The sequence below is a fragment of the Neofelis nebulosa genome, chromosome 2, assembly GCF_028018385.1.
Source record: "Neofelis nebulosa isolate mNeoNeb1 chromosome 2, mNeoNeb1.pri, whole genome shotgun sequence".
In the NCBI taxonomy this organism is placed as follows: Eukaryota; Metazoa; Chordata; class Mammalia; order Carnivora; family Felidae; genus Neofelis; species Neofelis nebulosa.
This window is the reverse complement of record NC_080783.1, coordinates 178662755-178675156: the sequence shown is the minus strand read 5'-3', so window position 1 is coordinate 178675156 and position 12402 is coordinate 178662755. Positions and strand designations below refer to the sequence as shown.

The 12402-nt window shown below is 45.9% G+C and overlaps 2 protein-coding genes across 7 annotated transcripts in view; one reads left to right on the top strand and one right to left on the bottom strand.

Annotated features, from left to right (window-relative positions):
• Positions 1 to 2939, top strand: part of DIO1 (iodothyronine deiodinase 1) — a 42549-nt gene extending 39610 nt beyond the window's left edge. For all 5 annotated transcript variants that reach the window (XM_058695966.1, XM_058695956.1, XM_058695975.1 and 2 more), the window contains 2 exons: positions 15 to 214; positions 2197 to 2939. In XM_058695966.1, coding sequence (XP_058551949.1) covers positions 15 to 214; positions 2197 to 2265 — 269 coding nt within the window. In that variant the 3' untranslated portion in view covers positions 2266 to 2939. The remainder of the gene's footprint in view (positions 1 to 14; positions 215 to 2196) is intronic.
• The window catches only part of IFT25 (intraflagellar transport 25), a 44171-nt gene continuing 34640 nt past the window's right edge, over positions 2872 to 12402 (bottom strand). Inside the window, exons 8-9 of one of the 2 annotated variants that reach the window (XR_009251980.1) lie at positions 8779 to 9042; positions 2872 to 3081 (exon numbers count right to left, since the gene is read on the bottom strand). The gene's annotated coding sequence lies outside the window, so the exon portion shown is untranslated. The remainder of the gene's footprint in view (positions 3082 to 8778; positions 9043 to 12402) is intronic. The other variant, XR_009251986.1, reaches the window with a different exon arrangement.

The window sequence follows — 12402 nt, the reverse complement described above, 5'->3', positions numbered from 1 at the left end:
CCTTTCTTTTGCAGATGGCTGGGCTTTCAAGAACAACGTGAACATCAGGAATCATCGGAATCTCCAGGACCGCCTGCAGGCAGCCTGCTTGCTGCTGGACAGGAGCCCCCAGTGCCCTGTGGTGGTAGACACAATGAAGAACCAAAGCAGCCGGCTCTACGCAGCGCTGCCCGAGAGACTCTATGTGCTCCAGGCCGGCAGGATCCTCTACAAGGTGGTGCCCAGGGGCAAGGGGCCCAGGGCGGGTGAGGGCGGAAAGGGCTTCGTATCAGGCAGATCGGCATTCAAGTTGTTGCCCAGCCATTTACCGGCATGTGACCGGGGGCAAGTCCTTTCCTGTCTTGGAGTTTCCCTTTCCTCTTCTGCAAAATGGAGGTTCTGGCCCCCCACCTCACGGGAGGTGAAATAATGGGACTTTCCTGTCCCTAGTATTTGGACTGGAGCCGCAGCCTCCTGGCTGCCTTCTACACCCAGAAGACTGGCCCAGCCCTAGTTCAGTTTGAAGCTGAATGAGAGGATGTAGTTTCCATTTCCTAAACAATGCTCGGAGGACATTGACTTGCCCAAGGTCACACTGCGCAAGGCTCTGATTTCAGTTCTAAATCCTTTGAATGGGACAGGCCAGGAGTGGGAGGGTCTGAAGCTGCTAATCTCCGAGGCCGGCCTGAACCTGGTGGGGGTTGTAGGAGGGGGAAGAGAGCAAACCCTGTAGTTAAGAGCTGGAAATGCCAAAGCAGGGATTCAAGGCAGGAATTGAGTCCTGGCTTCCTTTCTGGTGATTGTGTCCCCATTAGGACTTCCAGCCTGGCCAGGGTGGGGGGTGTAAGCACAGCCTCTGACCACTCGGGCACTGTTGGCCTCCCCTGAGAGGGCGGAAACTGTTTTATAGCTGCCTTAGGGGTTTCAAGCCTTGGAGAGCACATGAAGCCCAACCATGTGGATGCTCCCCTGCCCACATGTCAAGCTGGCCCTACTTACGCGGGTAAAATGAGCAACAATTTGCAGATGAATCCCCAGGGTGCCAAGGGCCACAGGACAAGAATTCAGGTTCTTCTTCCTTTCTCCTCCCCAGAGACATGGCTCTAAGATGGCACGATGGAGGCCAAGCAGGGTTAGGCCCCGTGCAAGGACTGGCAACACAAAAACGATTTGAAAATGGCCCACCCCTTACTTGGAGGTGCTCACAGTCTGGAGGATGAGGAGGACACACATAGAGTGCCCCAGTGTCCCAAGTGCTGTGACACTCCAGAGCAGGGATCAGCAAACCTTTTCTGCAAAGGGCCAGACTATAAATTATTTTTGACTTTGTGGACCAAATAATCCCGGTGACAACCATTCAGTCCTGCTGTCCGAGCACAAAAACTGCGTAGACGATGTGTAAATGGAAGAATGTGAGCATCAGGACACATTTGGCTCTCAGACTGTAAATTTCCTGACCCCTGAGGAAGAGAGGTAGGCTCTTTAGAGGTGGTGACAGTTGCTTGAGGCTTAAAGGCCAGGAAGCCAGCCACATGAGCATGGTGAGTGAAAATCATGGCAAATATAGGGAAGAAGGTGAGCAAAGGCACTGAGGCATGTTAGGGCAGGGTGTGAATGGAGAGTTGGGGCATTTAGGTGACTGGGGCTCCTTCCGGGCCAAGGAGTCCAGCCTACCTCTTAGGGCGGAGGAGAGCCAGTGGGAGTTTCGAGCAGGAGACAGACATGACTAGATCTGTATTTTAGAAAGATCACTGGCTATAGGGTGAGGCATTGACTGGAGGGGGCAGGGACTGAGGACTGGGGATAGTCAGGAGGTGGGATGGCTGCCCAAGTAGGGAATGAAGAGGGCTGAACTAGGGCATGGGGATTGGAGAGGCAGAGGTGGTTCTGATGGATAGAGAAGATAAAGCCTATCTAAAGGTCTAATTATGGAAGAACAGCTTATTTGTAGAGACCCCTTTCTCCTTTGAAACTATTCACTTTACCCCCTCTGGTTCTCCTCAGACTTCTCTGTCCAGTCTGCCCATTAGATGTGAGTGCCATTCCACACTCTCCCCCTGGGTGATCCCATCCACTTTATGGTTGCATCTGCCATTGTCTACACCATCCTGACAACTCCCATGTAGCTATCACCAGCCCAGTTCTCTCAGCTAAGCTCCAGACCTGCTAATTCCTGCAAGTCGGAAATCTGGGAATGCTGATTTTTCTCTCTTGCAGGGTAAACCTGGCCCTTGGAACTACCATCCAGAGGAAGTTCGCGCTGTTCTGGAAAAGCTCCACAGTTAGTCTGGGCAGATCCCCCAGCCCTAGGTGATCAGCAGGAGGGCTCCTCAAGTCCTGGCTCTCCCCCCAGCCCATGTGGCTTTTACCTCTTGACCTGTATCCCCAGCTGAACTACCAGCTCAGAGCTCTCTGGTCTAGCCAAACAACTGTAGTCAGAAAACGAAGCAGCAAGTGAGCTGAATGTTAAAGACTGTACAGAATGTCAATGCTGCCCCCACGCAGAGACCACATTCATTGCACGTGGTCCCCATCTCCAGCCACTCTGATACCAAGTGGTGACATACGGCAGTCCTCACGTCAGGTAGATTCATTCCACCAAATTTGCCGTTTCTGGAACTGATCGTCTAAGACGCTAAATTGGTTTTTAGAACCAAGCATGGGGAGAACTCCTGTTGTGGAGAGAGAGATGAGGAATTGAAAGCTGTCGTTCATTGATGCGGAAGCTCGTATTTGAAACTGTTTCTCTGGTTTCTTTGCAAGTCTCCTAAGGGTCATTTGTGTTACATTACATCAGACTCATGGATAACCATTGGTATTGATCTGTTTTAACTCTGCTTCTTTTCACGTTTGTCTATGACGGCCACAGTGCAAAGTGAACACAGCTGTGACTTGACTTGAACGAAAATGTTTTAAGATGCAGTAAAGCTAATACAGAATGATTAAAACATCTCAGGCTATTTGGGATGGCTTCGGTGTGATCTTTACATTTCCTTTTCCAATTTGTGTCAGCCTGTTTCAGCTTTAATTATAGCCCAGTGTGATCTGATCAGCAAAAATACCATACGCTGGAGGTGCCTCATTTGGTCCAGGGGCCATTGCCTTTAAAGAAAAAAAAAAACATTTTGATTCACATTGGAATCAAGCTACCTTCACAACATGACATAAAAGAATGGACTTGGAAGACATTTCTCCTTTTCTTTTTTAATTTTTTTAAATGTTTTATTTATTTTTGAGGGAGAGAGAGAGACAGAGTATGAGCAGGGGAGGGGCAGAGAGAGAGGGAGACACAGAACCTGAAGCAGGCTCCAGGCTCCCAGCTGTCAGCACAGAGCCTGAAGCGGGGCTCGAACCCACAAGCAGCAAGATCATGACCGGACCTGAAGTCAGACACCCAACTGACTGAGCCACCCAGGTGCCCCGGGAGACATTTTTCTAACATGAAAACATTCTCTTTGGCTCTGCCTTAGTTGCCACAATGTTAATACTATTAACGTTGCTATTTTATTTTTTAAAAAAAGTTCTCTCTAATCATCTACCAGGTACCCACTTTCAGATATGTTAACTCATCTAATCTTCATATATTTCAAAGAGGAAATTATTATCCCCATTTTCTAGATGAGGAACTCAAGGCTCAGAGTTAAGTAACTTGTGAAAGGTCTCAGAACTAGTAAGTAACCCACAGAGATTCAAACCCCACCTCTAAGTTCAAGCCAGAGTCCTGGCTCTGTTCCCTGCTAGCTGTGGGACTTTGGCTAAGCTGCCTTGGTATCTTGAACTATAAAATGGGATATCAACAGCGCCTGCTGCATACACGATTCATGAGTAAAGCACTCAGAAAATGCTACTCTTGGAAAGAGTAAAGCACTGTACCTGCCTTGGAGAAAATGCCATGGATGTGTTGGCCATTATTATTTCACAACTGCCTCCTTGGGCCCTCTTTTTAGGGAGTGGGGGATGGAGGGAAGGCAGGACAGTAGGGACACTGGATAAAAATTCTTCACCCTGCCAAAGCAATGCTGGCATGAGTTTGTGAGGTTAGACAGAGAATGAGTAGCTGGGAAAATGGCGGGGCTAACGCACAGCCGAGCACTGTCCTTCCTAAGTACCAAGTTCCACAAAAGGAGACAGTGGCTAAGGCCATGCTCCTCTGAACCACTTCCCAGATGGTCCCCCGATTCATGCCTCTAAATGCACAGAAAGCTCCCAGTTTTCAGTGAACAATAGTGGCTGGAACTGAGGAGGTTTTAGAATGTTAAAATAGACCCCAAGCGTGCCAATTGAATTCTCTTCAGTTTAATGCTTCAGACATTGAGCACTGAGTCTTTTCTGGGTGCTAAGAAATGCATAGATGGACAAGGTCCAGCTATATTGTTCTCCAGCAGCTTAACCTCGTGGGGGACTAGGCATACATGGCAATGACCGTAACTCAAAGCAAATACGATGGGGACAGCTGAGATAAGACTAACTGATCAGGGGCGCCTGGGTGGCTCAGTCGGTTGAGCGTCCGACTTTGGCTCAGGTCATGAGCTCACCGTTCGTGGGTTTGAGCCCCGTGTTGGGCTCTGTGCTGACAGCTCAGAGCCTGGAGCCTGCTTCGGATTCTGTGTCTCCCTCTCTCTCTGCCCCTCCCCTGCTTGCACTCTATCTCTGTTCCTTTCTTGAAAAAATAAATAAACTTAAAAAAAAAAAAAAAAGACTGATCTGGGAGTATAGAGGAGAGAGCAATCCCTCGGAGCTAGGTGGGTCTGGGAAAGCCTGTCATAGGTGGGGGCATTTGGGCTTGGTCCTCAAGGAGGCCCAGGCCTTCCGGAACGGAAACCTGGAGAACACGGAAAGGGAAGAGGGTGTTAAAGCAGAGAAACCTACACAGCAAAGATGGAAAAAAGACCAAGTGCAGGGGACTCAAGAGGTTTGGACTCAACTCTAATTCTGCTGAACTGGCCACAGACTATTTCATTTCTGGTAAGCTCAGCCATGAATTTAAGAATGTATGTTAATACATTTCATCCAGCATAGTTAGGGGTTCAACTGAGGAAGGATTCAGGATACCTATTTTGCCATATAGATTACATCATTGAAAGTCTCAAGTCGGGGGCGCTTGGGTGGCTCAGTCGGTTGAGTGTCTAACTCTTGATTTCAGCTCAGGTCAGGATTCCAGGGTAGTGGGCTGAAACCCCACGTGGGGCTCCACACTCAATGTGGAGCCTGCTTGGGGTCCTCTCTCTCTCTCTGCCCCTCCCCCCTTGCTTTCTCTAGAAAAAAAAAAAAGTCTCAAGTAGGTTTTTCAAGAAAAGCACATGGGTCTTGTATTCCCTGAATGAAGTCTTACATATTTGCAGCCTCCGGTCTATTGTCTGTAAGCCTGCAGGATACCTGGCTGGGTTTTAGACTCTTGTGTTTCAGTCTCTTTACCTCAGAGATTTGCAGATATAGCTCCACTGTTGTCTAGAAGTCCTGAGAAGAAAAGTCTGAGGCCAGCCTGATTACTCCTAGCACTTCCTGAATTGCTTTTATTCTGCCCCAAACCTGTCAGGTTCTTTCTTTACACTTGAGATTCAGTAACTTCACCAAGACATAGTCCAGTGGTGATTGTTCTAGTATCGAAATGTCCTGTAATACCGCTATAGTCTGAATGTTTGTGTCCCCCCACCCCTGCCAGATCCATAAGCTAAACCTGAAAGCCCAGCGTGATAGTATCAGGGCAGTCCTGGGAGGAATGCTGAATGAATCATCCTTCGGGAGGGACCCCTTTGGGATGAGATTAGCGTGTTTATAAAAGAGGCCCCAGAGAGCTAGCTTGTCTCCTTCCACCATGTGAGGACACAAGAAGTCTGCAACCCCAGAAGAGGGCCCTCACCTGACCTTGCTGGCACCCCGATCTCAGACTCTGGACTCTGGAACTGTAAGAAATAAATTTCTGTTGTCTATAAGCCACCCAGCATATGGCATTCTTGTTATGCTACTCTAAACAACTAAGGCACATATAACATCCTCTTCTGGTCTTAAGCTTTAATTCTTTTTTTTTTTTTTAAATTTCAAGGACATTCTCTTCAGTTGCCTGGAACATCTTTTCTGTTGTATTTTGTCCTACTCTCTTAGGAACTATAATTGAGTATGCTGTATCCCTGTTCTTCCATAGCTATTCTCTGTAACTATTTTTTAAATCTGTGTTCTATTTCATTCCGTGATTTTTCTCAATCTCTCTCCTCTGACCCGGATTCTTCCTAAACTGGGTTTATTATTGAGCCAGATAAAGTTTGTTGGTTCTCACCCATTCCCATCTGCCCATCCCCTCCTCTGGATTTCAGGGACCTGGAAGCCTGAAGACTGACTGTGTTCTGCTTAGGTTCTGCCACTGGGAAGCGCTGGTGGGAGATTAGAAGGTGGGTAGAAGGGAGAAGCCATTTTTCCCATATCTGGCTATAGGGACGGAAGGGGACCGTGCACTGTGGCTGTCTTATCACCACGGCAGCGGGTGGCTTCTGTTCAGAGACAGTGATGGTGCCTCTGCTGGTCAATAGTGAGTGTGGCTCATGGGTGCCAACGTTGGGTTACATTCCTGCCTCCTGTTTGTTTTCCCAGCCTCTTCAACATTTTGTAACAAATTCCCTGCACTATTTCCCTCTCCGCTTTAAATACGTATCCGGGGTGATTGTAGGGTCCTAACTGAATGCTGACTGTTGCAACTACCATCATCCCTTTGTTTCTTATGTGGCTTTACCTCTGAAATGGTTTTATTTTTCTCTTCCATTTCTTTTATTAGCCCTGGCAGCTCACTGTTCATCTTCTGTGTCTTACAATGTTTTCCTTAAATCCTTGTATCTCTTCTTTGAGCTCTTTTTGTCTTCCATGGGCCTCAGTTCTTGTGTTAATTTCTCTTGCAACATGTGTTGTATAGCCGCTTTATTTTTGTTTTTTTCCTCCAATGTCTTTTAGTTTCTAGTCATCATTCGCTACAGTATGGTGGTTCTCAAGCTTCGGCATGCATTAAAATTCCCTGGGGGGCTTGTTAAAATAGATTCATGGGTCTCACCCCCCAGTATTTCTGATTCAACAGATCTGGGGGGGGGAGGGGGGCTAGGAAATCTGCGTTTCTAACAAGTTCTCAGATGGAGGCTGACGCTGCTGTTTCAGGGACCACAGTTTGAGGAGCATTGAGATACTGGATGTTATCGGTGATCCACCCTGGTCCCTCTCACCAAGCCAGTGCACCCATCTGCCAGCTGCCGTATTGGTTCCTCACAGATGCCCTTTCTCCTGACAAGTGCCCTCAAGTGACAGGAGCTGTGTTACCCAAAATTCCTGAGGTGGCCCACGATTGATGCATTTGAAGCACAAAGTCCTGGTCCTTTGCCTCATGGTGGGGAGTATACCTCTCTGGTGCCACTCATGGTCCAGAGCTCCCTATGGGATCAGGCTGGGGCTTCAGCTGAAGCCAGATCTTGGATTAGCTTTCCCCACCTGGCATATCCTGCTTCCTGAAAGCACGCATTCAGTAAATCGCTCCTGCAAGAATCTCTGTTTTGGGCTCTGTTTCTAGAGAACCTGACCTAAAGCAGTACCCTTCTGGGTCTTTTCTGATTACTCTTCTTTAATGGGGCATGTTATTTGCTGGAACAGAGTGTAGAAGGATGGAGTAAGCTGGGGCTATCTGCAACTTTCATTTAGGTTAGCGGTCTTAACAGCAATTGCACTACTAGGTATTTATCCAAGGGATACAGGTGTGCTGTTTCAAAGGGGCACATGCACCCCCATGTTTACAGCAGCACTATCAACAACAGCCGAAGTATGGAAAGAGCCCAAATGTCCATCGATGGATGAATGGATAAAGAAGATGTGGTATACACATATACAGTGGAGTATTACTCGGCTATCAAAAAGAAGGAAATCTTGCCATTTGCAACTACGGGGATGGAACTGGAGGGTATTATGCTAAGCGAAATTAGTCAGAGAAAGACAAGTATCACATGACTTCACGCATATGAGGAATTTAAGAGACAAAACAGATGAACATAAGGGAAGGGAAGCAAAAATAATATAAAAATAGGGAGGGGGACAAAACATAAGGCACTCTTAAATATAGAGAACAAACAGAGGGTTGCTGGAGGGTGGTTGGAGGGGGGATGGTCTCAATGGGTAAGAGGCATTATGGAACCTATTCCTGAAATCATTGCTGCACCATATGCTAACTTGGACGTAAATTAAACAAATTCAAATTAAAAAATAGATTAGCAGTCTTAGATATCCTCTTATTAAGTTTACTACCTCCTTTGCAACAGTGCTCCTAGAAATCCCCTCAGTCACACTCTCTGCTTCAACTGCCTTCTCACCACCTCGTACGCACTGAATTCATATGTTGTAGCTCTAACCCCCAGGGTGACTCTATTTGGAGACAGGGCCTAGAGGTGGTAATTAAGGTTAAATGAGGGGAGCCTGGGTGGCTCAGTTGGTTGAGTGTCCGACTTCGGCTTAGGTCATGATATCACGGCTCACGAGTTCGAGCTCCGCATCAGGCTCTGTGCTGACAGCTCAGAGCCTGGAGCCTGCTTCAGATTCTGTGTCTCCCTCTCTCTCTGTCCCTCCCTTGCTCATGCTCTGTCTCTGTTTCTCAAAAATAAACATTAAAAAAAATTAGTAATGTTAAATGAGGTCAGGCAAGGGCAATGATACAATAGGATCAGTGTCCTTTTAAGAACAGACACCAGAGAGCTCGCTTTCCTGCTGTGGACAGAGAAGAGGTCATGTGAGCACATAGGAAGATGGTGGCCGTGTACAAGCCAGGAGGAGAGGTCTCACCAGAAACCAACGATGCTGGCACTCTGAGCTTGGCCTTTCAGTCTCCAGAAGTGTGAGAAAATAAATGTCTGTTTAAGCCCCCAGCCTGCTGGATTTTCTCACGGCAGCCCGCCTTCACCATGCGTCCTCCAGCACCTCCTCTGCTGTGTCCTGCCTGTCTCTCCTTCAGTTTCATCTCCGCTGCCATTTGGAGTTTATTAACCTTAGCCCTCTGGGGACATTCCCCCTCCTCTGAAGCTACCTCAGGGCTGAGATGGCTTGAGTCTAATAGAAAAAAAAAAAAAATGTTGAATAACCATTTCATGTCTGTGACATGTTCAAGAAAAGTCTCTAGTTCTGGTAAAGCATGGCTGTTCTCAGCTTCCTTTTCACCAAAATCCCGATTTCACCGTATGTAGTGAAAATCCTTTCCAGTTAGAGGTTGTAATTATTTCCTTGAAGATGAAATTCTTTTTTTTCCTTTTTATAATTCTTTTGTTGTGAATATGTGTTTTGAAAAAGGAGACAGAGTAAAAATCTCTTTCTGCCACCATCTTTAACCAGAAGTATCCATCCTATATTTATAAATGATTTATATCCCATTATAAAGTATGATATTTGATGTCTATATATTTGCTTTCTAATGTATGGATGCACTGTTGTTTCAGTTTTCTGTCCTGTAAACAGCATTTGTATAAATCTTGGTTCATTTGTCACTGATCTGATTCTTTCATTAGCATGTATTCCTATAAATGGAATTTGTGTCAAAAGCTATACGCATAAAACTTCTCACACTGCCACATGCTATTTTTAGGGGGCTTGCTATCAGCTACAAGGGGCTGTTGGAGCATCACCTCAGAAGGTGGAGCTCCCAAAGGATGCCCCCCACGGAGGGGAATTCCTGAGACAGGACTCAGAACTGCAATGCTTGTTAAAAGTCTGCATAAATGAGTGAGAGATGCAAGAATTTTCATTTGTGTAATATTTCTTTGCCCTGTTTGAGTACATCATAAAACGTCATTAGATTTTTACTTTTGTTTTGTTTATTTATTTTGAGAGACAGAGACAGCACGAGTGGGGTAGGGGCAGAGAGAGAGGGAGAGAGACAGAATCCCATGCATGCTCCACACTATCAGCGCAGAGCCCCGATACAGGGCTTGAACTCACGAACCGTGAGATCACGACCTGAGCCGAAATCAAGAGTTAGACACACGGGGCGCCTGGGTGGCTGTCAGTTAAGCGTCCAACTCTTGGTTTCAGCTCAGGTCATGATCTCACAGTTCATGGGTTTTAGCCCCATGTTGGGCTCTGTGCTGACAGTGTGGAGCCTGCTTGGGATTCTGTCTCCATCTCTCTCTGCCTCTCCCCTGCTTGCTCTCTCTCTCTCTCAAAAGTAAATAAATAAACATTAAAAAACAATTTTAAAAAAAGAGTCAGACACTTAACCAAAGAGTCACCCAGGCCCCCGTAGAGTTTTATTTTTTAAAAAATCCATCCCTTTAAATAAATTGATCGGTTGTTTAACTTGGCACTGTGGTAGGCACTGGCCCACGGTAAATGATCCAAAAATGGGTACTTTATTAGCTAGCTTTATTAAAAAACTCAAGGATGTTATAGTATAGAGACAGAGATATGCAAACAAATGAACATTGTTTATTTATTGAAAATATTCATTGAAAATCTACTATGTGCCAGGCACTAGGGCCTGAGGATACAGTCATAAACAAAAGAAACAAAAGTTCTCTGCCCTGTGGAACTTACATGCTAGTGAGGGAAAGACACAACAAATACGATATACATGAGAAATAAGAAAAAAATATGTGTGGGGCACCTGCGTGGCTCAGTCAGTTAAGCGTCCGACTCTTAGGTTTGGCTCAGGTCATGCTTTCACAGTTTGTGAGTTTGAGCCCTGCATCGGGCTGACCATACAGAGCCAGCTTGGGATTCCCTCTCTCCCTCTCATTCTGCCCCTCCCCTGCTCTCTCTCTCACTCTCTCAAAATAAATAAACTTAAAAAAAAAGAAAAGAAAAAAATATGTATAGTATTAGGTAGGGCCATCCCTGAAGGCTTGTGGGAGCCAAGGGCAATTCAATCAATTGAGACCCTACCCAAGATATTTACACCTGAAAGGAGGCTGCGCTGCCCTCATCTTTCAAAGCTTGCTTGGGGTATGATTGAAGGGGGGAAAATCTAAGTTGAATTTTAGTGAGAAAAGAGGAGTAAGGTACCGAACCCCTGAAGCATAGGACACAGGGTGGCTAGTCCCAGAACACAGGAGAAAAACACAGGGAAGGAAGACTGAATGTGTTCACGTTGCAGTGGTGTGTGTGGGTGGGAAATGGCCAGGATGGTGAGATACAGGATGCCAGGGAAGGCCTCACTGAGGAGATTTGGTGTAAGGATCTGAAGTCCATGAGGAAGCTAGCTGTACAGATACCTAAGGAAAGGAAAGAGAAGGCAGACTCAAAGGTCTAAATCGCATAGCACACACAGCACAATGGGAGTCAGGAGTCAGTGGGTAGGTGGAGATAAATCCAAATGAGGGATGAGGGGGACAGAGGAAGCCAACTGGGGACAAATAATACTTTGAAAAGATGATGGGGTTCAGCAGTGAGGAGGAAAAAAGATAAAGCCACATATTATTATACCTATTTCTTGAAACTTGGGAGAGGTTTTCATAAGGATGAAATGAGTTTTTAAAGCCCAGGAAAACGCAGGTTAAAGAATATGCTGTTTTTAAGTATCATAAAGTGGTAAGACAAGCACTAACACTGATAACTTGCCGTCTGCATCTGCGGAAGACAGAAACCGAGAAAAAAGACTTAGAGATAATTTACTAGGTCTGTGCCAAAGAGATCAATCAGACAACCTCTGGAGATCCTTTCCAGCAATCTGTGAGCCCTTCTTACGCAAAGAATCACTGACATTTCAGTTTAGGAAGGTGGCCAAAAGAGAATCCTTAGCATTTGATTTTATTGAACAGGAACACAATTGCTCTGAGTCACCTTCCTTCTCAAAAACCTTACATGGCTCCAGTGTTAGGAGAAACTATTTGAGAACATTAAAGGCTGTCTGTGATCTGTACGGTTTTCATCTCATTCTTTGCCCTAGTCAGACTTACATCCTCATCACATCCTCCAAATGTGTTTGATCAGAGAGTGCTCATCTTCACATTGCCGATCACACCAACGTTGCTCTTGAAATACCTTTCTTACTCTCCTCCATTTATTTGAAACTTACCTTTCTAAAAGTAAATTTGTGCAACAAATCGTGGTAAGTAGTTTATCAGAAAGTAGTAAGAGCCTAATTTTGACCAGTTCCCGCTGGGAATCTCTTCTAAGGAAATCATCTGAGGGGCAGCACAGAGATACCCTCAGTAGCATTAATGATTTTTATTTTTCTATTATGAAGAATGTCAAGCACACACAAAGATAAAGAGATGGGGACAGTGAAGCGCCCCCCCCATACGTCCACCACCCAGATGTAACAATTTATTGCCATATTTGTTTCAACTAACGCCATTTCCCTTAAAAAAGTCTGCTGAAGTATTTTAAAGCAAATTCCAGATATGTCATTTTAGCCCTACATACGTCTATATGCATCTCTGAAAAGTACGAGCATTCTTGCCTAAGCATGATGCCAGT